General features: G+C 41.8%; 2 protein-coding genes across 11 annotated transcripts in view; both read left to right on the forward strand.

The window, feature by feature from the left end:
* LOC117246455 (phosphatidylinositol-binding clathrin assembly protein) overlaps window positions 1-23,757 on the forward strand; it is a 162,355-nt gene that overhangs the window by 56,664 nt on the left and 81,934 nt on the right. The gene's annotated exons all lie outside the window — the stretch shown is intronic.
* LOC144459800 (uncharacterized) lies at window positions 3,157-18,628 on the forward strand. 2 transcript variants are annotated; one of them, XM_078164463.1, is made up of 8 exons: window positions 3,157-5,592; window positions 9,201-9,238; window positions 9,725-9,868; window positions 10,903-13,012; window positions 13,184-13,423; window positions 15,182-15,241; window positions 16,257-16,316; window positions 17,923-18,628. In XM_078164463.1, the coding sequence occupies exons 3-8, from the start codon at window positions 9,740-9,742 to the stop codon at window positions 18,132-18,134; spliced, it is 2,811 nt and encodes a 936-aa protein (XP_078020589.1). In that variant the 5' UTR covers window positions 3,157-5,592; window positions 9,201-9,238; window positions 9,725-9,739; the 3' UTR covers window positions 18,135-18,628. The 2 variants fall into 2 exon arrangements, with proteins under 2 accessions (XP_078020589.1, XP_078020590.1); XM_078164464.1 differs by lacking the exon at window positions 3,157-5,592 and having other exon boundaries at window positions 8,663-9,238.

Consider the following 23,757-nt stretch of genomic DNA (forward strand, 5'->3'; position numbering starts at 1 on the left):
GTCAGCCCCCTACCTCAAAGCATTGATGAATTATTAAAGAAAAGACAGTGCTTTTTAAAAAAAAAACGTGTCTCTTTGGCTGCTGCGCGATGACCTTTGACCCCAGGTGTCCCAGATTCAGAACAGAGGATCCCCCAGAGCCACTAAACGATAATCTGGAACAAAGGTATGAAAAAATTGTCCAGATCGCCCCCAAAGGGTTGACCTTTGACCTTTCCCAAGGTCACACAGGTCTGAAACTTTGCACAGTGGTTGCCTGTGGCGTCCTGGTGCACATATTCAAAGGTCAGCCCCCTACCTCAAAGCATTGATGAATTATTAAAGAAAAGACAGTGCTTTTTTAAAAAAACGTGTCTCTTTGGCTGCTGCGCGGCGACCTTTGACCCCAGATGTCCCAGATTCAGAACAGAGGATCCCCCAGAGCCACTAAACGATAATCTGGAACAAAGGTATGAAAAAATTGTCTAGATCGCCCCCAAAGGGTTGACCTTTGACCTTTCCCAAGGTCACACAGGTCTGAAACTTTGCACAGTGGTCGCCTGTGGCGTCCTGATGCGCATACTGGAAGGTCAGCCCCCTACCTCAAAGCATTGATGAATTATTAAAGAAAAGACAGTGCTTTTTAAAGAACGTGTCTCTTTGGCCACTGCGCGGCGACCTTTGACCCCAGGGGCCCCAGATTGGGAACAGAGGATCCCCCAGAGCCACTAAACGATAATCTGGAACAAAAAAACCCCAAAGTCCTGTAGATTTTTTTTGCCTGTGTCAGAAACTCAAAATCAGGAGCTGTCAGACTTATGCCCTCTTACACCCTTTGACCAGAGAGGAGGTTTTGGAGGAAATGTTTTTCTAAAAGTCGCAGGAGTCTGATTTTTTTATATGTCGTTCGGGGGGCCGAGACGAGCCGGTAGACATCAGTTAGGTTCCGATCGGCTCGGTAGTTTCCGAGGGGCGGGCCTCTAAAGGTTAGCATTTTTGAACCAATTAAGGCTCGCCACGGCCACAAAAATTGACCGAACCATGTGAAACTTGGGCTGCGGGCCTTACGTAAGACCTGTATCAGTCTCCCTGAGTCCCAACTCTGTAGACGCTCTGCAAAGCTAACTAGCTCTGCGGTGGTCGTATCGCAACGTGACAAAAAAATCCTAGCAGAAGGCTGTGTGGCACATGACATACTCGAAGGTCAGCCCCCTACCTCAAAGCATTGATGAATTATTAAAGAAAAGACAGTGCTTTTTAAAAAAACACGTGTCTCTTTGGCCGCTGCGTGGCGACCTTTGACCCCAGGGGTCCCAGATTCAGAACAGAGGATCCCCCAGAGCCACTAAACAATAATCTGGAACAAAGGTATGAAAAAATTGTCCAGGTTGCCCCCAAAGGGTTGACCTTTGACCTTTCCCAAGGTTGCACAGGTCTGAAACTTTGCACAGTGGTTGCCTGTGGCGTCCTGATGCACATACTCAAAGGTCAGCCCCCTACCTCAAAGCATTGATGAATTATTAAAGAAAAGACAGTGCTTTTAAAAAAAAAACGTGTCTCTTTGGCCGCTGCGTGGCGACCTTTGGCCCCAGGGGTCCCAGATTCAGAACAGAGGATCCCCCAGAGCCACTAAACGATAATCTGGAACAAAGGTATGAAAAAATTGTCTAGATCGCCCCCAAAGGGTTGACCTTTGACCTTTCCCAAGGTCACACAGGTCTGAAACTTTGCACAGTGGTCGCCTGTGGCGTCCTGATGCACATACTCAAAGGTCAGCCCCCTACCTCAAAGCATTGATGAATTATTAAAGAAAAGACAGTGCTTTTTAAAGAACGTGTCTCTTTGGCCACTGCGCGGCGACCTTTGACCCCAGGGGCCCCAGATTGGGAACAGAGGATCCCCCAGAGCCACTAAACGATAATCTGGAACAAAAAAAACCCAAAGTCCTGTAGATTTTTTTTGCCTGTGTCAGAAACTCAAAATCAGGAGCTGTCAGACTTATGCCCTCTTACACCCTTTGACCAGAGAGGAGGTTTTGGAGGAAATGTTTTTCTAAAAGTCGCAGGAGTCTGATTTTTTTATATGTCGTTCGGGGTCCCAAGACGAGCCGGTAGACATCAGTTAGGTTCCGATCGGCTCGGTAGTTTCCGAGGGGCGGGCCTCTAAAGGTTAGCATTTTTGAACCAATTAAGGCTCGCCACGGCCACAAAAATTGACCGAACCATGTGAAACTTGGGCTGCGGGCCTTACGTAAGACCTGTATCAGTCTCCCTGAGTCCCAACTCTGTAGACGCTCTGCAAAGCTAACTAGCTCTGCGGTGGTCGTATCGCAACGTGACAAAAAAATCCTAGCAGAAGGCTGTGTGGCACATGACATACTCGAAGGTCAGCCCCCTACCTCAAAGCATTGATGAATTATTAAAGAAAAGACAGTGCTTTTTAAAAAAACACGTGTCTCTTTGGCCGCTGCGTGGCGACCTTTGACCCCAGGGGTCCCAGATTCAGAACAGAGGATCCCCCAGAGCCACTAAACGATAATCTGGAACAAAGGTATGAAAAAATTGTTCAGGTCGCCCCCAAAGGGTTGACCTTTGACCTTTCCCAAGGTCACACAGGTCTGAAACTTTGCACAGTGGTCGCCTGTGGCGTCCTGATGCGCATACTGGAAGGTCAGCCCCCTACCTCAAAGCATTGATGAATTATTAAAGAAAAGACAGTGCTTTTAAAAAAAAAACGTGTCTCTTTGGCCGCTGCATGGCGACCTTTGGCCCCAGGGGTCCCAGATTCAGAACAGAGGATCCCCCAGAGCCACTAAACGATAATCTGGAACAAAGGTATGAAAAAATTGTTCAGGTCGCCCCCAAAGGGTTGACCTTTGACCTTTCCCAAGGTTGCACAGGTCTGAAACTTTGCACAGTGGTCGCTTGTGGCGTCCTGATGCGCATACTGGAAGGTCAGCCCCCTACCTCAAAGCATTGATGAATTATTAAAGAAAAGACAGTACTTTTTTAAAAACGTGTCTCTTTGGCCGCTGCGTGGCGACCTTTGACCCCAGGGGTTCCAGATTTTTGTTCATGGACAGAAAGTTCACTTCCATCCAAGATCGGATATCATTGAGGTAGTCTAATAACACCTGAACAGAGGCTTGCTCATTTGTTTTTAAAGGCAGATAGATTTGTACGTCATCTGTAAAGCAGTGAAATGAGACGTTGTGCTTTCTAAATATGGATCCCAATGGCAACATATATATCGAAAAGAGGAGGGGACCCAAAATAGAACCCTGAGGCACCCCACAGCTCAGGGGGGAAGTGGCCGAAGCTGGACAGAGAAGCTCCTGTCTGAGAGGTAGGACTGAAACCACTCAAGAACAGTACCCTTAATGCCCACACAGGTGTTTAAGCGAGACAGGAGAAGGTTGCGATCCACTGCATCAAAGGCAGCTGTCAGATCCAGAGGGACCAGGACCGCAGAGTTACCAGAGTCAACTGTTAAAAGAAGGTCATTTAAAATTCTTAAAAGCACCGTTTCTGTGCAATGGCGTGACTTAAAACCAGACTGGAACTTCTTGGAAATGCCATTTAGATCAATAAAATACTGCAGCTGTTCATTAACCACCTTCTCCAAGACCTTAGAAAGAAAAGTAAGCTTGGAGATAGGCCTAAAGTTGGATAAAACTGTGGGGTCTAGATTATGTTTTTTGATGACGGGCTGGACCACAGCATGTTTAAAGGCAGCTGGGACGAAGATGAATTTATCAGATCCATAACAGAGGGCCCAATGATATGGAAAACGTCCTTAAAAAGATGAGGTGGGATGCTGTCAAGAGGACAGTAAGAAGGCTTGAGGTGCTGGACAATATCAGTTAAAGCTGAGAAAGACACTTAGATGTAAATGTTGCATCTTTCTTTTAGATAAAACACATTTTTGACTTGTGAATGAGTCAATGGAATTTCTTGCAATAATGAAAAAATACTGGCAATCATGTCCGCCTGGCACAAACCACATGTTTTGGACAGCTGTGAAGTGACAGAATGTCCCACCATCATGGTTCTTATATTGCCAGATTCCAGAGAGTCTCCCCTCTTCATATATGGCAGAATATGTTAACTTCCAACTTGCTATGGTGAGATACATGTAAAAATGTAAGAATTTAGTCACACGGATTTGTTCTTTTCATTGATATAAAAATTAATATAAAATACAGGCACATAGAAGGACATGAAATGATGGCAAATCTGGATAGCCCCGATTGTCCCAAAAAAACCCCAAGATATAGCATGTGTATGTAGCCTTTATAATGACTGTGATATGAGCTTAGAAGTAAAGGCAGTAAAAATACCCCAAAAAGGCCTAGGGCCCAAAGGGTTAATTTATGATTTAATTAATCACAATTAAAAATTAACCCTTAGATGCCAGTTTGATCATATACCACTAAGTGCTTTTTTGAAAAATATACTATAATTCAATATTCTAAAAGCAAAATTGACTTTGATTATTATTAGTATCATCGGTTGACCCAAGTAGAAGAAGAAGAAATGATTTGGGACTTCTCCTGTGCATTTGACCCTAACTATGTAAGAGCAGTGGTGCTATGGCAGACCCTCTGCACTGTCATCAGCACAAATTATGTGCCCCTGTGATAAAATCCACCATCCCCCCTGATTTTGTTTTTTTTTACAACTTGAGTACTGGTCTTTACTATGAAGCTGTAGTCCTTCCACCTACTCTAGATGATTACTGTCTTAACACACACAACCTGATTTTTGAGGTCCCCATCCGGACTATGCCCCTCCCCCACTGCCCCCCTTTGTCGACTGGCGCACCTGCGCCTGACGAGTGACGTCAGAGTGCGTCCGGAGGCAGAGAGGAGGAGGAGGAGGAGGAGGTAAACACCGGTGGATTCGTGATGGAGACGGTGAGTATTAAGTTAATGAAATAGGCTCGCCATGTCTTCTTGAGTTACATTTATAACAACTGTACAATTGTGTCCAGCATGAAAATAGAGAATGACGTCGCAAAATGCAGTTTAGGAAGTTAGCTGTGTGGGTTAGCCTTTGTTAGCTAATGTTAGCTGACCATGAACGCTAGCTTCACGTGCTACACTATTAGCCAGGGCTTAAGACCGGATATAAACGGCGGGTGTTGGTCGGGATTTAACCATTTGTACTTTTTAACTCTGGTCGCGGCTTCATGTCTCACGTGACACAGACTGCGTGGATGAGAGAGAGAGAGACTCGGTGAAACTTGTTATGCTCATTTTTCATTTCTCAATCCAGAAATTGGCTGTTGTAATATGAATGTGAAGTGTTCTGCTGAGTGAAGTTACATTGCCTTTTTTTCACTGAATGATGCCAGAATCTGATCTATTTTGTGTAAAACACTGAACAATACTTGAGTTAGTGGTTTGATAATATTTTGGAGATGAATATTGATGATATAAAAAATAAATTAAACATCACAAAATAGCAAGTAATGACTATTATTGTTTTAGATGATTGAATACTGCTGTTATTACTTTGACTGCTGTATGTAATCTGACATGTTGACTGTGTCTGTGCTGACAGGAGGATGGCCCGAGTTTGAGATCCACAGGACTCAGCTCTGAATGTGCAGGTATGAAAGTAATAACACAATCCAGAAAGTAATTTGTGAAACCTGTATATATATTGAATCGTTCTTTGCATCCTGTTTATTATTTATCTGTGTTTTTTATTGAGCCATGCTTGTACTTTTGTTCTACTCTGCATCTTTGATGTTTTCTTCTGAATGACGATAAAGAGAATATTGAATCTTGATTCAGTAATGATGGGAAACGTAACTTGGACAGCTGAGCACGCAACCCTCTGTTAAAGGCTACTGTTAGTGTTATTGTTACTCTTTAGTAAATGTATATCATCATTATTCAGTTAGTTTGCATTTTGACATAATTATATATTTAATCATATAAATTATTATGTAACCACCAATAATTTGCAAGCTGAGTGAGGAGCTGCTGTGTACTGGATCCTCCACTAACACATGTCAGCTAAATCAAAAAAAGAAGAAAAAAACAATATCAGTTAATGTTTTTATTTGAGTATTTTCTCCCATGTCTCACCATCAAACAGACCTTTGCTCTGGAGCTACAGTTTGTGAACCCTTGAACTACTGTATAACTGTACACAAGCCAGGGCTCAACAATAAGGATTGCCTGATTGCCCGGGGCAAGTAAAACTCACGGTCGGGCATGTAACCTAACAACTCACTTGCCCGATCGGGCAAGTTGCTAAAAATAGTAAAAGTTAATAACTAATTGATAAAATAAATGTATTTTAAAACGTGCTCTTCTGCTCTGATGCAGGCGCACGGCGGAGTTCCGCCACATACACAGGTGAGCACGCTAGAGCGGCTCGGGCCGCATTTTCCTGACCAAACCTGACCCCGAGCCCGGTGCAGTTTGTCAGCTGACAAAGTTATTGAAATGGACAGTGTGTAAATAACCATCAACAGACTGCTGTTACGCACAGACAGACACGCTGCTCGCACAGCAGCTCAGTACAGCACTCATGCTGAGCTTGTGTTGTGTTCAGGCGTTGTCACGTAAATAACAACTTCCAACACTTAAATAGGTCATAGCACAAAACAGCAGCATGTCAAGTGACTTTTTACTTTATTATTAGTGCTGCACGATTAATCTAATCGCAATCGAGATGTCAGGCTGTGCGATTACATAACTGCATGAAAGGCTGCGATTTGCGATTTAATGTAGGCTAAATAAATGTTAACGTGTGTGTCTGTGAACGTGACTGCGTCTCCTGTAGTGTGTGGAGTTTGTTGACATCACGCCCACAAGCTATCCTGGTGCGTGCAGCCGGCGTGCAGCAGTGACCAACACAGACGCTGAAGAAGAGCATGAGCTCGACCATGAACAGGCTGAGTTGGTGGCGAAAAAAACGTCTGTTACATGGCGATACTTTGGATTCAGGTACGGCGACGTTGAACAGAAAGACGTGCTGTTTAAAAGTTAAAGTTGCCACGTCCCGCGGCAACACGACCAGTCTATATCAGCACTCGAGACGGGACGTGGCGACTTCCACTTTTAAACTTTTACACAGCCTTTCTGTCCAACGTCGCCGTACCTGAAAGACGTGCTGTGTAAAAGTTTAAAAGTTAAAGTCGCCATGTCCCGCGGCAACACAACCAATCTATAACAACACTTGAGACAGCACAGGGAAAAGTAGGAAGAGTGCATATGAGAGAAAGCCGAGCCGTGTAACGTTAAAGACAGTGAGACAACTGACAGCCGTCAGAGCCTTATAAAACAACATCCAAGCACAGTTAAGCAAACATTTGTAAGTGTCACAGGGAAATCATGGACTCCATAACAAATGAAAAATTGAGCAATTTTGCTCTGTTTCGGCCCACTTGAGATGCTGCTGGGTTGTGCTATGGTGTGCTGGAATTTGTCATTTATGTGACAACGCCTGAACACAACACAGGCTCGCACCGCTGTGTGTACAGTTTGTGTTTATGTTTATTTTATTTAAGAAGGGACAGTGCACATTAATTAACATAATCACCTAAGTCACGTAAATGTGCCAAATTTAGCCATACAGGCTAATTTTCATCTGCAGATGTGCTGCGCTGCTGTGTGAGCAGCATGTTTGACTGTGCTCAGTCTGTTAATGGTCATTGACACACTGTCTGTCCATAATAATAACTATGTCAGGTCAGTGCCCCCTGATATAATGTAGGGAAACACTGAATCAAGCAAAAAAAGACTCATGATACCATTTATTTATTATATTTTATTGTAATTATATTGTAATCGCAATCGCAAATCGCAATAGTGTCCACCATAATCGCAATCACACATTTTTATCAAATCGTGCAGCACTATTTATTATATTCAATAAAATTATATGTTCCTAAATCTTGAGACACCTCATATGTAAGCTAGACAGACATTTCACCTGCTCATACTGTGCACACATGTACTGTATGTACTTAGTCCTAAAGAGCCCTTCTGGTGCCAGTAGATACATAGAAACATCCCAGCAGGCTGTGCTTTGCAAGCATACAAAAAAGTTTCAAGCATGTGAAAATTATTTTTCATGCGTGTGCTTCACCTCCGCTGCTATAACTCCATCCTAGGGGAAACACTGCTGTGTGCATTTAGTGCAACAGGTGGATGTGGTAGTCTACTGGTAGAGTAGAGAGAGGGCTAAGTAGCATTGAAGTAGAGTAGAGCAGGGCAGAGAGATGGAAGCAAAATATATTAAACCCGGTGTTAATACAGCAGAACTGGAGAGAGGGGTGAAAAATAAATAGAGGTGGGCAAGGCTCAAGTAGGGCGCAAAATTATAGACGGAGAACGATTGACAAATTTTTCACTTTAAGCCCTGACACTGTCATTTTTGTGTAGGAATTATGCTACAATACATGACATATGTTGTTTTAATTAATAAATACAGTGTGAATAAAGATTACATAACATAAAAATAACTGCAGTCTGTTATTTGATAGCCGCTTAAATTAAACAATTTTTAGAGGGCAAGTAAAAACTGACTTCGGGCAAGTAGATCTCTGACCAACTTGCCCGACCGGGCAAGTGAAAAAAAAACCTTAGCCTTGAACCCTGCAAGCTTACCCTGGGTTCACACAGCAATGATCCACAAATCAGCTGTTTGAGTCGGACAGAGGAGGAGTGTTTGTGTGCAGGAACACAGTTGTTCAGTGGTTGAAAAATTGTAGCTTCAAATTAAAGGTCTGTTCAACAACAGAGAAGTAAGTAAGTAAGTAATGTTTATTTTTTTACAGTACTTTACACAGAAAGAATTCACAAAGTGCTTCATAGTAAAATTAGAAAGAATATAATACCTAGCATAAGGTAGAGACACAGTGAGATCAGAAAAAGCAGAAAACATAGTCTAAAAAATATGAAGAAGGTGGTGAAAGTACTCAAGAGAAAACAAACGGCAACTGATATCAATGTTTTCTATGGTCATGTTTTGAAGCAGCTAAGATGATGTTGTTCTGCTCTCCCGTTCAAAGCAGCTCATCACTTTCTGTTTCACTGCTCCTTTAAACTGAATCAATGCAACTAACACATTGACCATGATGACAACCTCAGAACAAGTAACAACATCTAGTACACAAAGACTGGACAACTCCAACTGGTCAGTGAGAGGCTCAACCTCAGCTGATTTAACATTTACCTTTTCTTTGATTTTTATTTTTAGATGTTGATGGTAGCAGTGAGCCTGAACATGAGGAGGAGGTAGGTTATGCCATCTTCTTACAAGTAACATTTAAACCAGTAAAATCACCAGATGATACTGAGTTTATGGGAGGCCACCAATCTGATCCTGGTGTTTGTGTTATCCTGTGGAGTCTGTTCAGTTTCAGAGTTGATGGTTTTGACTCCTATGAATCTGCTCAGATAGTCTCATAGTGTCTGAACAGACTCATACTGTCTGTTCCATTTAAGACACAATATTTTTATGTGCTGTGGTCAGACAACTAAAGATAAGCACATGGTGTTCAGCACAGTGGTTCAATTTCTGCATCTCCGGTGCCATGGTTGTTCAGTGTTGTTTCTCGTCTAGACCCTTTGTTACGTGTTGTTCCTTCTCTTTGCTCTGGCTCTTTACATGGTCCCCTCAAATTAGATTTAAATGCCAAAATAGAAAAGGTGTATAGCTTTTACTGAACAATTGTGAAAAACATTTGAACTTCATTTTTACGGGTGTTTGGTGTTTCACAGGCAAAAAGTCGCCATATGCTTTATATACAGAAGCTCAAATCACACCATGACATGTGTGAAAAGCGCTACGAGGCGGCACAGGCAGAGAGGCAAAAGGAGGAGAGGAAGAGGACCTTGGTTCTACAACGTCAGCAGGATACAGCAGTAAGTCCTGCTACACCCTTTAAACAGGGATGCGTAGATCCGATATTAAGATCGGATATTGGCTCCGATATTGACTAATTAGCTGGATCAGGTAAATGAGGCAGATCCATGACACAGATTTGTTTACTTCAATTCTATGTTAGTCACACCACTACAACATGTGTCCGCTGCATGCACAGCAACAACCAGCAGCTGCCTCTCTGTGTGAAAAGTATGTCTTTCTGTTGTGTGTCAGTGTAAACATTGCAACATGTTTGACAGTGTAGCCTCACACCTTTTTACACCATAGGCCAGTGGGTGTGAGCAGGTTTGTCACAAAGAGTAAACCCACCGAAAATATGTTATATATGTTAGTGTTAAAATTTGTGTTTCAGAGTGATCACATGACTACAGAGTTAGCTGTAGCCATTTAAGAAGCTTCTGTCAGTGACTGTGCTGCAGCCTCTGTGATCCCTGAGCTAACAGATGCTCAGTGGCTACAGCTCACTCCGTGATCTTGTGATCACTGTAACATATATAACATATTTTCGGTGGGTTTACTCTTTGTGACAAACCTGCTCACACCCACTGGCCTATAGTTAAGGTGCACAGTCAAAGATGTTGCCATGTTTACACTGACACATAACAGAAAGACATTAGTCTTCACACAGAGAGGCAGCTGCTGGTTGATGCCATTGGAGAACCTAATATCAACTACTACTTCTACCAAACTACCACAGTAACTGGCCATGACCATTGCAAGTGAGATATACAGTACATGTATATAGATACACATGAATAATCTTAACTGTAAAATAGCAATGGCAAATATGTAATGCTAGTGATATAGCGTAAAACCAGTAACTGTTTCATGTGTAGTGGGAATTCTAGTTACTATTGCTTGTAAGTAGCATTATTTAGAGTACTTACCTGTTCAGGTTGATAGTGAGCATGTCAGTGTTTTCTCAAACAGTGAGATCTGCTGTGAAAAAAATGATTTCAGATACTTACCAAGCAGGACTTAGAAATCTGACTTTTAACCTCTTGTTTTTTAGCCGGACAGAGAAGCTCTCGGGTTGGTGTCAGAGGAATCAAGTTTTGAATTTAGTGAGGATGACTATGTCCCTGAATGTGGAGTAACCAACAGTGATAGCTCACTTGATGTCAAACTTGAAAGGAAGAGAAAAGTGCAAAAAACACATTCAGATCGGGAAGTATCTGTCCTACTCAAGAAAACGCATCTCCTGCCTGCAAAAGAGAGTGGACCGTCTTCAACAGATGATTCTGTCACTGTCATGACATGTCAGGACAGCGATGATGCAGCTCACGTCAAACGACAAAAAAAGACGAGTAAGAGAAAAGCCCAGAAAAGATCTCCAGATCATGCTGAGGAAGTCACTGTACCTTGCAAGAAAAGGCGTCCTCAGACATCAAAAGAGAGCGGATCATCTTCTTACAAGTCTGTGATGGTAATGACATTGAAAAAAAAACCTGATGGTGGCAGATTGTACAACAAAACATCTTATTGTACATTTTGTTCAAAACCTTACCGTAAAATGGCTCGTCATTTAGAGTCTAAACATAAAGACAAGCCAGATGTGGCTAGAGCAATTGCGTTTCCAAAAGGCTCTAAAGAGCGAAGGATTCAGTTCTCTCTCTTAAAGAATAAGGGGAACCGTATCCACAATAGTGATGTGCTCAAAAAGGGAAAAGGGATTGTGATACCTCGTCAGCAACCAAACAATCCTGTAAAGCCTTCTGATTATATGCACTGTATAAACTGCGAGGCTTATCTAAAAAGAAGATCACTGTGGAAACACATGAAGATCTGCCACCTAAAGAGGACAGCTGAGGGGTACAAAAGAGGAAAGTCTAGGGTCCAAACCCTCTGTGCATACACTCAGCCAGTTCCAAACAGTGTCAGTGAGCAGCTCTGGAAATTGGTTCTTTCTATGAACGAAGATGATGTAGCACATGCTGTCCGCAATGAAAGGCTCATATTGAAGTTGGGTGAACATCTGTTTAACAAACATGGTCATGATATCACAAAGCATGAATATATTCGACAAAAGATGCGCGAGACAGGTCGCTTGCTCCTACAGGGACAGCAGAGCCAGAATTTGAAAGAAATGTCTGATTTTTTTGCACCAGCCAATTTTCCTCGCGTGATTGAAGCTGTGAAGGTGGTAGCTGGATTTAGCGAGGAAACTGGGACTTACACAACACCATCCTTAGCGTTGAAATTAGGCCATAGCCTTAAAAAGTTGGCCAATATTCTCGAATGTGAGGGCATGATGTCAGGTGACGAGGAGGCCATTCACAATGCAAAGGTGTTCAGACAGATATGCAACACAAAATGGAATGAATGCATTTCATCGCAGGCCCTCAGGACACTCACTGAGGCGAAATGGAACAGGCCACAGCTCCTGCCCTTCACGGAGGACGTGAAAAAGATGCATCAGTGTATTGATAAACAGAGAAAGGATTTCCAACAAAAACTTGAACTTGAAAAAAGCAAGAAAAATTGGTCAGAACTTGCGAAACTTACACTCTGTGAGTTAATTATTTTTAACCGCAGAAGAGAGGGGGAGGTTTCGAAGATGTCTGTCAGTTCTTTCACAGCACGACAGACCTGGTCTCATCCTGATGTGGAGCTGGCATTGACTGACCTGGAGAAGAAACTGTGTGAACATTTTCAAAGGATAGAGATAAGAGGGAAACGAGGACGTAAAGTTCCACTGCTCCTCACCCCAGAAATGCAGGCATCAATGGAGCTCCTTGCAAAGACTCGTAATGACTGCGAAGTTCCAGACAGCAATCAATTCATGTTTGCAAGGCCACAGGCACTAACGCACTTTCGAGGATCGGATGTTATTCGACAGATAGCTCAATCCTGTGGGGCCAGTAACCCAGAGGCACTGTCCTCTACTAAGTTGAGGAAACACATGGCCACAATGTCCCAGCTTCTCAATCTCAAGGACAATGAAATGGACAACCTCGCGGATTTCTTAGGTCATGACATAAGAGTTCACCGCCAATACTACAGGCTGCCTGAAGGAACATTACAGCTGGCTAAGGTCAGCAAAATGCTGATGGCCCTGGAAAGAGGGAGAATGGCAGAGTTCAAGGGACAAACTCTGGATGAGATCTCCATTGATCCGCAAGGTAAAACAACCTCTGTGGTAACTGTATTCATTTGTTTCTCTCTTTAATTTATCATATTCACATTCTTCTTAGTTGTGCAGCCTATGTTTTGCCCTCTTGTGGGATGTTGCTGTCATGTACTGATGAATGTGTATTCAATACTTTTATCCATGTGGTTACTGTGGTCCTCAGAGGAAATAGCTCAGGACAGTGACCAGTCAGACTTGGATGAAGACGACGACCAGATGGCTGCTTCTACATCATTTTCTACGCCCTCCAGACCTTCATCCTCCACACCTTCATCATCCTCCAGACTTTCAACGTCCTCCACAACTTCATCATCCTCCAGACTTTCAACGTCCTCCACAACTTCATCATCCTCCAGACTTTCAACGTCCTCCACACCTTCATCATCCTCCAGTCCTTCATCAAGTAAGCTGACAACTATTGGGTAGTAATTTTATTCTTTTTTCATATTTATTTTGATTGCATTTTTTATTGCATTTTTTTTTCTACATTTCTTAAATAACAGTAAAGATTTATTAACTGGTGGAATTTAAAAGATTGGAAATAGTTATTTGAAATGCTTCTTAAAGGTATCATTTATACAGTTGTAATCATGTTCTTTTGAATCCTTTATATGTATATTTGTTGTTGACATTGTTAAAAATGTTGATAACACTGAAAGATACATAGCTATTGCAGCTTGAGGATGACAAGGGACAATAACATAATCACAAAGGCAGAATTAGAAAAGCAGCTTTTATTCACTTAAGATTCAGCTCAGTGCAGGACACAAGAAACCTCAGGAAATTAACAATAAAAGGCAAATACTGCAATAGCCCCAAATTACATATAGTTAGACATTGCTATGCTAAGATCACACACTGACAATATCTCTGCAGGCATAATTCTCCAGAGTGCCACTGTACTGTACTTATGTGGTTGTTGATGATTGAGTCCAGACACAGAAGAAGAAGGAGCAGGTGCTGGTCCACCACCAGGACTGGACTTGATTCTGGTCCTCATACAGACATGGAATTAGAGCAGGCATGGGCAAGGGCTGTGGCTGCAGGTTTTTGTTCCAACCAAGCAACAGCACACCAGACTTGACCCATTTAATCAGCTGATTTGTTAAACTGTGTGCTCTTGATTGGTTGTAGAAAAAAACTGCAACACCTGGCTCTTTGTGGAATAGTTTGTCCATGTCTGGTGTGGCAAGATCATAGTTTGTATATCCAAACATGTCATGTCTGTAATGAATAGTGAGGGGAAATATAGGTTTAAATAAATGCAGTAGCAATGTTGAATATGCTGAGAGGCACAATATGAACAGTTGAAACAGTCTGAAAATTATGAAATGCTGAAGTTTCATTTCCTGTATTCACAACTAGAGAGATGATGACAAATCACTGTTTGCACTATAGAACCAATAAACAGGGAGTGGAGCTCAGTGAGAGCTGATCCTGAACCAGCCGGTTCTGGATCAGAGGGTCCAGCATCAGAATCTTTACTCACCTCATGTACTGTCTGAGCTCCTGATGGAACCTAAACATTCAGTCCTGCCTGATCTCCTACCAGTGATGAAAAAGAGTCACAATATGGTGACACCATCAACACTGGGTCTACTGCAGGGCCAGAATTTTTTGCAACAGAATCCTTGGGGGGGCAGATATTCAAACAGGCCTAGATTGAAATAAAGTTCACCTTTTTGCCTTATTATTTAGTTGTTTATATTTTATTTTACTATAAGTACATCATTTTTATTTATACACATATTTGGTGTTTTTTATGATATAAAATGATGAAAAATCTTGACACAGCCCATCATATCATCATTTACATATCATGCTGGAGCTGCAGACTTCTATCCTCAGACATGCCCTGTGATTTTCAGCTTAAATATGAAAGGAGGCTGACAATCACAGGACAGGTCTGTTCTGAGGATACAAGTCATCGGTCCTGACATGTGTGTTTCTCTTCTACAACACACATTCTACATCTCGGAGGCCGTGTCTTTCCACACATGAGCTTCCTTCTTCTTCTTTCAAATGGGGCAGAGCTCAGTGGGAAACATTAGGAGAGACACAGGCGAGGCCATCTGTAGACCTAGTAATGTTTTATGTTATTAAGGTTTCATATTCATCAGGTTCACTACTTCTTTTACTAAGAGAGCTGTTGTGTTTCCAGATAAATCCAGTGAGAGAGAGAGATCCACCAGTGGAAAGGACAGCACACTTCCAGCTCAAGGTAACATCTACAATAAATAGTAGAACATGAGGGTTATGGACACAAACAAAATAAACTAGAGCAACAACTGTCATTTTTAAATAGTGTTTTATATTGTTTTCATATATTTTACTGATCACAATTATAGAATGCGAGTGTGTTTTATTGAAAGCAAGGCTGGGTGTGCGTATGAATATACAGTGAATTTTTTAGGTGCAGTACAAGAAAATCTCATAGCCTATTGTCTCTGTACAAATGTACAGTCAGTTATAAACTAAGTCTCATGTTACTGATGTAATTAGCTGGGCAACAGCCAACAGAATTAAACTTTACAAAATACTTGGATGAACCCAGTTGACAACATCACAACTTTGACACTTGAAATGTTGGTCAGTAAATTAGTGATTACTCACCGGTCTGAAGAAAGGCTGCAGCAGCAGCTGTGGAAAATCACATCCAGATTTACTTGTTTCACCTCTTTTTTTTGCCATCAAATAAGGTCAGACATCTGTGAAGAAAATAGGACTTTCTTGGAGCTGCAGCCTCTAAGCGTTTCTGTGATTCTAGTTGCGAACTGTAGGTAACATTGTGCTCTGGGGGAAGCTGTTCTTCTGTAGGAGGGGAGACAAGATGCTACACTCACTCATATGGCATCTACTGTCAAAATGGTGTAAAAATATGGAATGGGTCAGGGCTAGCTGGTTAGCATAGATGGAGAAAAATAGATGGAGGTCTTGGTCATGACATCATCACGGTGGCTTCTTCACATCATTGCCAGTGTTTGTTCCTTTTGGCAGGTCTGACACTGTACCTGAACTATTTTGTCCCTCAGTGTGACAGCTCAGGACAGGACAGGTTTCATACCTGAGGAGAGCTCCTGTCACAGCCTCAGGATGTTTCAGTGTTCTGTGTCAGCTAATCAGTCATTAGGAGTCATTAAGACAGATCTGTAGACCTAGTAATGTTTTATGTTATTAAGGTTTCATATTCATCAGGTTCACTACTTCTTTTACTAAGAGAGCTGTTGTGTTTCCAGATAAATCCAGTGAGAGAGAGAGATCCACCAGTGGAAAGGACAGCACACTTCCAGCTCAAGGTAACATCTACAGTAAATAGTAGAACATGAGGGTTATGGACATGTCTGAGGCCTGTACTGCGAAGGAGGCTCAACATAGCCAGGCTTTGTGTTCATGTTCTGGCTTAACAAAACCTAAAGCCAACTCAACTTGGTTTGTCAAGTCCGACTCTCAGCGTTGTGCTCTGTGTGCGTTCACATAAAAAGAGGTGTTTGGCGTCATATGATTCTGCTTCCGCACACGGCCGCTGATTTCAGCCAAGAGGAGCAGGTTGCTTTAATGGAGAGAGCATGAGTGATATAAAAAAGCGTGATCACAGCCAAAAGCTACACTGTTGCTGCAAATATGATAATGAATAACAAGTAAAGAGAGGAGGCTGATTTTAATTTCTGACAGCTGAACATTGCGGTACTTTTAAATACGAAGATTTATCCATTTAAACAAAATAAACTAGAGCAACAACTGTCATTTTTAAATAGTGTTTTATATTGTTTTCATATATTTTACTGATCACAATTATAGAATGTGAGTGTGTTTTATTGAAAGCAAGGCTGGGTGTGCGTATGAATATACAGTGAATTTTTTAGGTGCTGTACAAGCAAATCTCAGCCTATTGTCTCTGTACAATGACAAAGACCTTTTTAACTGTGAAAATAGCATAGACATATTCAAGATTTGTGTTTGGGCAACACTGCCATATAACAGGCGAAACATTGAAATTAATTTATTCATGGCCACATCAAAGTGAAATGATTAACTTTACTGATTACCTATCTGATTATCTGTAATGCTGCGACCGCACTACTTGTTTCAGTGGCCCAGACTGCTAGGCCTATATAAAAGAAAAAATATATATAGCGTAATGAGCTCCTGACGGGAGTCGGCTCAACAGCTGAGCAGCGTATTCCCTCAGCTGAACATCTACAGGCGGTGACGCTCAGAGAGGAAGTAAACACCAGCGGATCAGCGCGATCTCTTCCTCTGTACAAATGCTCGGTTCTGATCCAGCTCCACTGGACTTTCAAAGTTAAGGTTGCACCCGCTGTAAATGAGTTAAATGGTGAAACAGCGGCGCTTTTATAGCCGATTTTAAGATTAAACTCTGAACATATAGCTAAGCATAAGTTACATAAGTTACCATGGTGATCTAGCCGGGTTAAAAGAGGGCCACCTTTGTGATAAAAGGAAAGCCTGGCTTTAGACTCAACATACCTCGCTAACCCACTAAACTCGCTTCGCAGTACACCCCTCTGGTTACCTGGTTAAACCTGAGGTTGTTGATCTCAACACTCATGAGGTCTTCTTCAAAGTCTAATCTAAAAAGTCTTGATCCTAGCTGTCAATAATAATGTGTTTGGTGATTGAAGTTTTAATGTGGTTAAAGCTGATTCTGTGTACAAAGTAGAAACTGTTCAATGGCCTGTATTTTATATTCTGATCAGCCTCAACAGTAAAACCAGTTAACCTCTTTGTGTATAACCAGTTTTGCTCAACTGTTTTTAAGCACTCTGTCTACTATCAAGAAATCATTTGCACCAATGTTGAAATAGGGACCTGCTCTTAACGATGTTGATTAGTTTGAGTTCAGTGTTCAAGAACATTAAGCTATTGTTGTATTTTATTCAGGTTCTTCACAAAGGAGAAGAAAGTGGTCGGAGGAGGAGGTCCAGGCGGTGGAGAAGACACTGAATAGCTTCATAAGGTCCAGGAGGGTTCCAGGAAAAGCAGACTGCATGAGATGTATTGAGGAGTCTCCACAGGCCCTGCAGGACAGGAGCTGGACAGCAGTAAAGTTCTATGTCAAAAACCGAATTGATGCTGCCAAAAGAGGGAGATAAGCTGCTGCTGCTGCTCTGAATTTATTTTGAGTTAAGAAAAAGAGTTGAGTTGAATTAGAACAGGTATTCTATCTTGCCAAGTTAAAATGCACAATATTTGCATTTCGTTCTGTGATTAATTTTTTGATGTGCATCTTTAACTGTGTTGGTTGAATAAGCTGCCAAAAGAGGGAGATAAGCTGCTGCTGCTCTGAATTTATTTTGAGTTAAGAAAAAGAGTTGAGTCGAGTTAGAATAGGTTTTCTATCTTGCTCTGGCAAGATAGGCTCCATGCTCCGGGCTCTGGAGGGCAGGAGCTGGACAGCAAGTAAATGCACACCATTTGCATTTCGTTCTGTGATTTTATATTTTTGATGTGCATCTTTAACCATGTTGGTTGAATAAGCTGCCAAAAGGGGGAGATGAGCTGCTGCTGCTCATAGTTTATTTTAGAGTCAGAGTTGGAGTTGAATGTGCATCTTTAACCGTTTTGGTTGAATAAACCACTTCTCTTATTGCAGTTTTATGAAGTCATCATTCAGCAATACACAAATTCAAGTATTAATTGTTTACATATGCAAGTATAGTACAGGCCAAAAGTTTGGACACACCTTCTCATTCAATGCGTTTTCTTTATTTTCATGACTATTTACATTGTAGATTCTCACTGAAGGCATCAAAACTATGAATGAACACATGTGGAGTTATGTACTTAACAAAAAAAGGTGAAATAACTGAAAACATGTTTTATATTCTAGTTTCTTCAAAATAGCCACCCTTTGCTCTGATTACTGCTTTGCACACTCTTGGCATTCTCTCCATGAGCTTCAAGAGGTAGTCACCTGAAGTGGTTTTCCAACAGTCTTGAAGGAGTTCCCAGAGGTGTTTAGCACTTGTTGGCCCCTTTGCCTTCACTCTGCGGTCCAGCTCACCCCAAACCATCTCGATTGGGTTCAGGTCCGGTGACTGTGGAGGCCAGGTCATCTGCCGCAGCACTCCATCACTCTCCTTCTTGGTCAAATAGCCCTTACACAGCCTGGAGGTGTGTTTGGGGTCATTGTCCTGTTGAAAAATAAATGATCGTCCAGCTAAACGCAAACCGGATGGGATGGCATGTCGCTGCAGGATGCTGTGGTAGCCATGCTGGTTCAGTGTGCCTTCAATTTTGAATAAATCCCCAACAGTGTCACCAGCAAAACACCCCCACACCATCACACCTCCTCCTCCATGCTTCACAGTGGGAACCAGGCATGTGGAATCCATCCGTTCACCTTTTCTGCGTCTCACAAAGACACGGCGGTTGGAACCAAAGATCTCAAATTTTTACTCATCAGACCAAAACACAGATTTCCACTGGTCTAATGTCCATTCCTTGTGTTTCTTGGCCCAAACAAATCTCTTCTGCTTGTTGCCTCTCCTTAGCAGTGGTTTCCTAGCAGCTATTTGACCATGAAGGCCTGATTGGCGCAGTCTCCTCTTAACAGTTGTTCTAGAGATGGGTCTGCTGCTAGAACTCTGTGTGGCATTCATCTGGTCTCTGATCTGAGCTGCTGTTAACTTGCCATTTCTGAGGCTGGTGACTCGGATGAACTTATCCTCAGAAGCAGAGGTGACTCTTGGTCTTCCTTTCCTGGGTCGGTCCTCATGTGTGCCAGTTTCGTTGTAGCGCTTGATGGTTTTTGCGACTCCACTTGGGGACACATTTAAAGTTTTTGCAATTTTCCGGACTGACTGACCTTCATTTCTTAAAGTAATGACGGCCACTCGTTTTTCTTTAGTTAGCTGATTGGTTCTTGCCATAATATGAATTTTAACAGTTGTCCAATAGGGCTGTCGGCTGTGTATTAACCTGACTTCTGCACAACACAACTGATGGTCCCAACCCCATTGATAAAGCAAGAAATACCACTAATTAACCCTGATAAGGCACACCTGTGAAGTGGAAACCATTTCAGGTGACTACCTCTTGAAGCTCATGGAGAGAATGCCAAGAGTGTGCAAAGCAGTAATCAGAGCAAAGGGTGGCTATTTTGAAGAAACTAGAATATAAAACATGTTTTCAGTTATTTCACCTTTTTTTGTTAAGTACATAACTCCACATATGTTCATTCATAGTTTTGATGCCTTCAGTGAGAATCTACAATGTAAATAGTCATGAAAATAAAGAAAACGCATTGAATGAGAAGGTGTGTCCAAACTTTTGGCCTGTACTGTATATCTGTCATCTTTACTTAAGCAATATCACACTTGAGGTCATGCTGTTGTGCTGAATATCAGCACTGGTGTGACTTGGTCATAGGCACAAGGCTGCAGGTAATCACACCAGTGACTACACTGACAGTGTGTTTTTCCTCCTGTCCATGCTGCTTTTCCCCTTTCTCCAGGGCATGATAACATCTGGATGTTTTTTTCTGTTTACATAATGCCCTCTTTGGTGGCAGTGACTGCCACTATTCAGGCCTGTGTCGAGTGAATTACATTTATATCTGATGGTTCTGAAACAATGCAGGGACAAGTGTGATGTTCATCTTGCAGTGCAGCTGAAGGCATGGTGGGTTAACGCAGTTCATACAAGGAAACATATCTATCAGCAAGCTAATTACTTGGCTTTCACAATCCAAGGCTGTGGATGGTATTTACACCGTTGTGTTAATGCACTATTTGATTTATTTCTATTTTATTCTGTATCTTTTGTGTAGAGGTATTCACTGTGCAGCACAATCGCCCTTATCAGTACAAAAAGAAAAAAAAATATACCCGTTTATTAAGTAAAATGACACAAAGACAACATATCAAATGTTCAAGCCGAGAAATATCATTGTATTGAAAAATTATATCCTCATTAAGAATTTAAGACCAACCGCAAAGTTGGAACAGTGGTAACCTAAAAGACCTGAAAAGTTGTGAAATGCTACAAGGTGTTGTGCTGAATATCAGCATTGGTGTGACTTGGTCATAGGCACAAGGCCGCAGGCCGAGTGCCACGGGTAATCACAGCAGTGACTACACTGACATTGTGTTTTTCCTCCTGTCCATGCTGCTTTTCTCCATGTTGTTCTGCTCCTGTCTTCATGATGTTCTGCTCCTCTCCTGTCACTTGTCCATGTTGCTCTAACAACCAGTGCTAACAGATGCAATTATTTCTGTTTATGCACAATCTGGCTCTTGTAGCTTCTCTGCTAACAGTACAACTAGGCCAACACAGCTAGTGTCTAGTGGTGATCATTCAGATGCAGTTATTGTTTATTAAGTATACTTATTCACAGTCTGCTGTATTATTGAGTATGTAACAAATATACAGGGATGGACCTTCAGCTACATCTGTACTTTATTGATAAATCTACATTGCACATATGCTTTATCCACATCACAAGGCCGCAGGCCGAGTGCCACGGGTAATCACAGCAGTGACTACACTGACATTGTGTTTTTCCTCCTGTCCATGCTGCTTTTCTCCATGTTGTTCTGCTCCTGTCTTCATGATGTTCTGCTCCTCTCCTGTCACTTGTCCATGTTGCTCTAACAACCAGTGCTAACAGATGCAGTTATTTCTGTTTATGCGCAATCTGGCTCTTGTAGCTTCTCTGCTAACAGTACAACTAGGCCAACACAGCTAGTGTCTAGTGGTGATCATTCAGATGCAGTTATTGTTTATTAAGTATACTTATTCACAGTCTGCTGTATTATTGAGTATGTAACAAATATACAGGGATGGACCTTCAGCTACATCTGTACTTTATTGATAAATCTACATTGCACATATGCTTTATCCACATCACAAGGCCGCAGGCCGAGTGCCACGGGTAATCACAGCAGTGACTACACTGACATTGTGTTTTTCCTCCTGTCCATGCTGCTTTTCTCCATGTTGTTCTGCTCCTGTCTTCATGATGTTCTGCTTCTCTCCTGTCACTTGTCCATGTTGCTCTAACAACCAGTGCTAACAGATGCAGTTATTTCTGTTTATGCACAATCTGGCTCTTGTAGCTTCTCTGCTAACAGTACAACTAGGCCAACACAGCTAGTGTCTAGTGGTGATCATTCAGATGCAGTTATTGTTTATTAAGTATACTTATTCACAGTCTGCTGTATTATTGAGTATGTAACAAATATACAGGGATGGACCTTCAGCTACATCTGTACTTTATTGATAAATCTACATTGCACATATGCTTTATCCACATCAAGACTACACTGAAATAGTGTAACTTCCTCCTGTCATGCTCTGTTCTTCTCTCCTCTCTCGCTTCTCTCTCCTCTCTTCATGCTGCTCTGTTCTCCATTCTGCATGCTGCTTTATCGGCTCAAGTCTGTATTTAAATGAGAGTTAGCAAAGATAACATGCATTATAACACTGCATTAGCTGGTACCTATATACCAGTAATCACATCTTACTGTACTTGACTTAAGTATTTACTTTCAGTTTTTCACCATTTGTGACTTTACTGGTCCATATATGTGCCCGTCCCAGCTGACAGGGTGCGGGTGAGGTTCACCTGCTCAGGTCACCTCTCAGACACAGGGGCCGACACAGCACTCATCACTGCAACACTGTGCTGGCTTAATATACATGCAAAAACAACATGAAATTATAATATAGGCACCATTTTCTCTTCTAAATAATCATCTTCACTGATTGCAAAAGATTTTATTTTAATTTCTGCTCTTATACAGACTCAAAAGTGAATAGAAAAAATCCCTGTTTGGTAAATTTGATTGTCTGACACCTGGTGGTGGTTTGTGGTATGACACCAAAGAGGGGTCCCCAGCGAAATAGAAAAACCTGAAAAAATTAATTTGAAAAAACTTGGGAATTTTGGTGACTTTTCTGGTAAGAAGTGCTTTAAAAAAATCAGAGAATTGATTTTGATGATTAATTTTGCCTTAAAATGATTCTTTAAGGTGAGGTCCCCACCGTGGAAAAAAAATTCAGGTCCAATTTTAGGTCCCCATGGAGTAATAAAAACAAGTATGTGTGTGTGTGTGTGTGTGTGTGTGTGGCAGACAGACAAACCCAAACATCCTGCCTCTAAAAAGTAAAAGCTGCAGGTGACCCACAATGAGCCGACACCCTCACCACACACTTCCTTATACTCTTTCAGGCAGATAAACAAGTTTTTCCAACTCAAGTAAATTGGCTGCATCTGTGTGATCAATAGATGAAAGTAATGTGTGTGTGTTTGTGTGTGTGTGGTCGTCCTACCGGGCTCAGCAGAATCAGCCAGCCAAAAACTTGCAGGGTAAAACGAGCTCAATTGAGGTTCTCTCAGTCAGGGATCTGTTTTATTTTATATTTTTTATGTCTTAAGTACTAATTCAAGTTATTGATTTTGGGGTATATGCTGACACATTACTGAGCTGATTTGTATTTAAAACCCTTCCCAGAATAGCAATGGTCCAATCATAGCTTAGCAACTATAACAAGGCACAGCAGGCCTGTCAAGCTTTGGATATATCCACATGTTGAAGTGGTGTGCTTGGTGCTGTAGAAAGAGCAACTCAGCATTTAAGGAGGTTTGTTTTTTTTAGTATTTACAAAACCAAAAATGCAAGAGCAGAAGTGTAAGGAGTGGATGTAAGATGCAATAATTAGCATGTTGGGCTAACTAGCGTACTACCAGTCGTAGTAACCGATTTGTTTGGG

This window comes from Epinephelus lanceolatus, chromosome 22 (assembly GCF_041903045.1).
Source record: "Epinephelus lanceolatus isolate andai-2023 chromosome 22, ASM4190304v1, whole genome shotgun sequence".
NCBI lineage: Eukaryota > Metazoa > Chordata > Actinopteri > Perciformes > Serranidae > Epinephelus > Epinephelus lanceolatus.

Coding starts and splice junctions, on each gene's coding strand:
- LOC144459800 (XM_078164463.1), top strand. CDS start 9,740: ATGCTTTATATACAGAAGCTCAAATCACACCATGACATGTGTGAAAAG. Junction 13,013..13,183: donor GATCTCCATTGATCCGCAAG/GTAAAACAACCT, acceptor TGTGGTCCTCAG/AGGAAATAGCTCAGGACAGT. Junction 13,424..15,181: donor ATCCTCCAGTCCTTCATCAA/GTAAGCTGACAA, acceptor TTGTGTTTCCAG/ATAAATCCAGTGAGAGAGAG.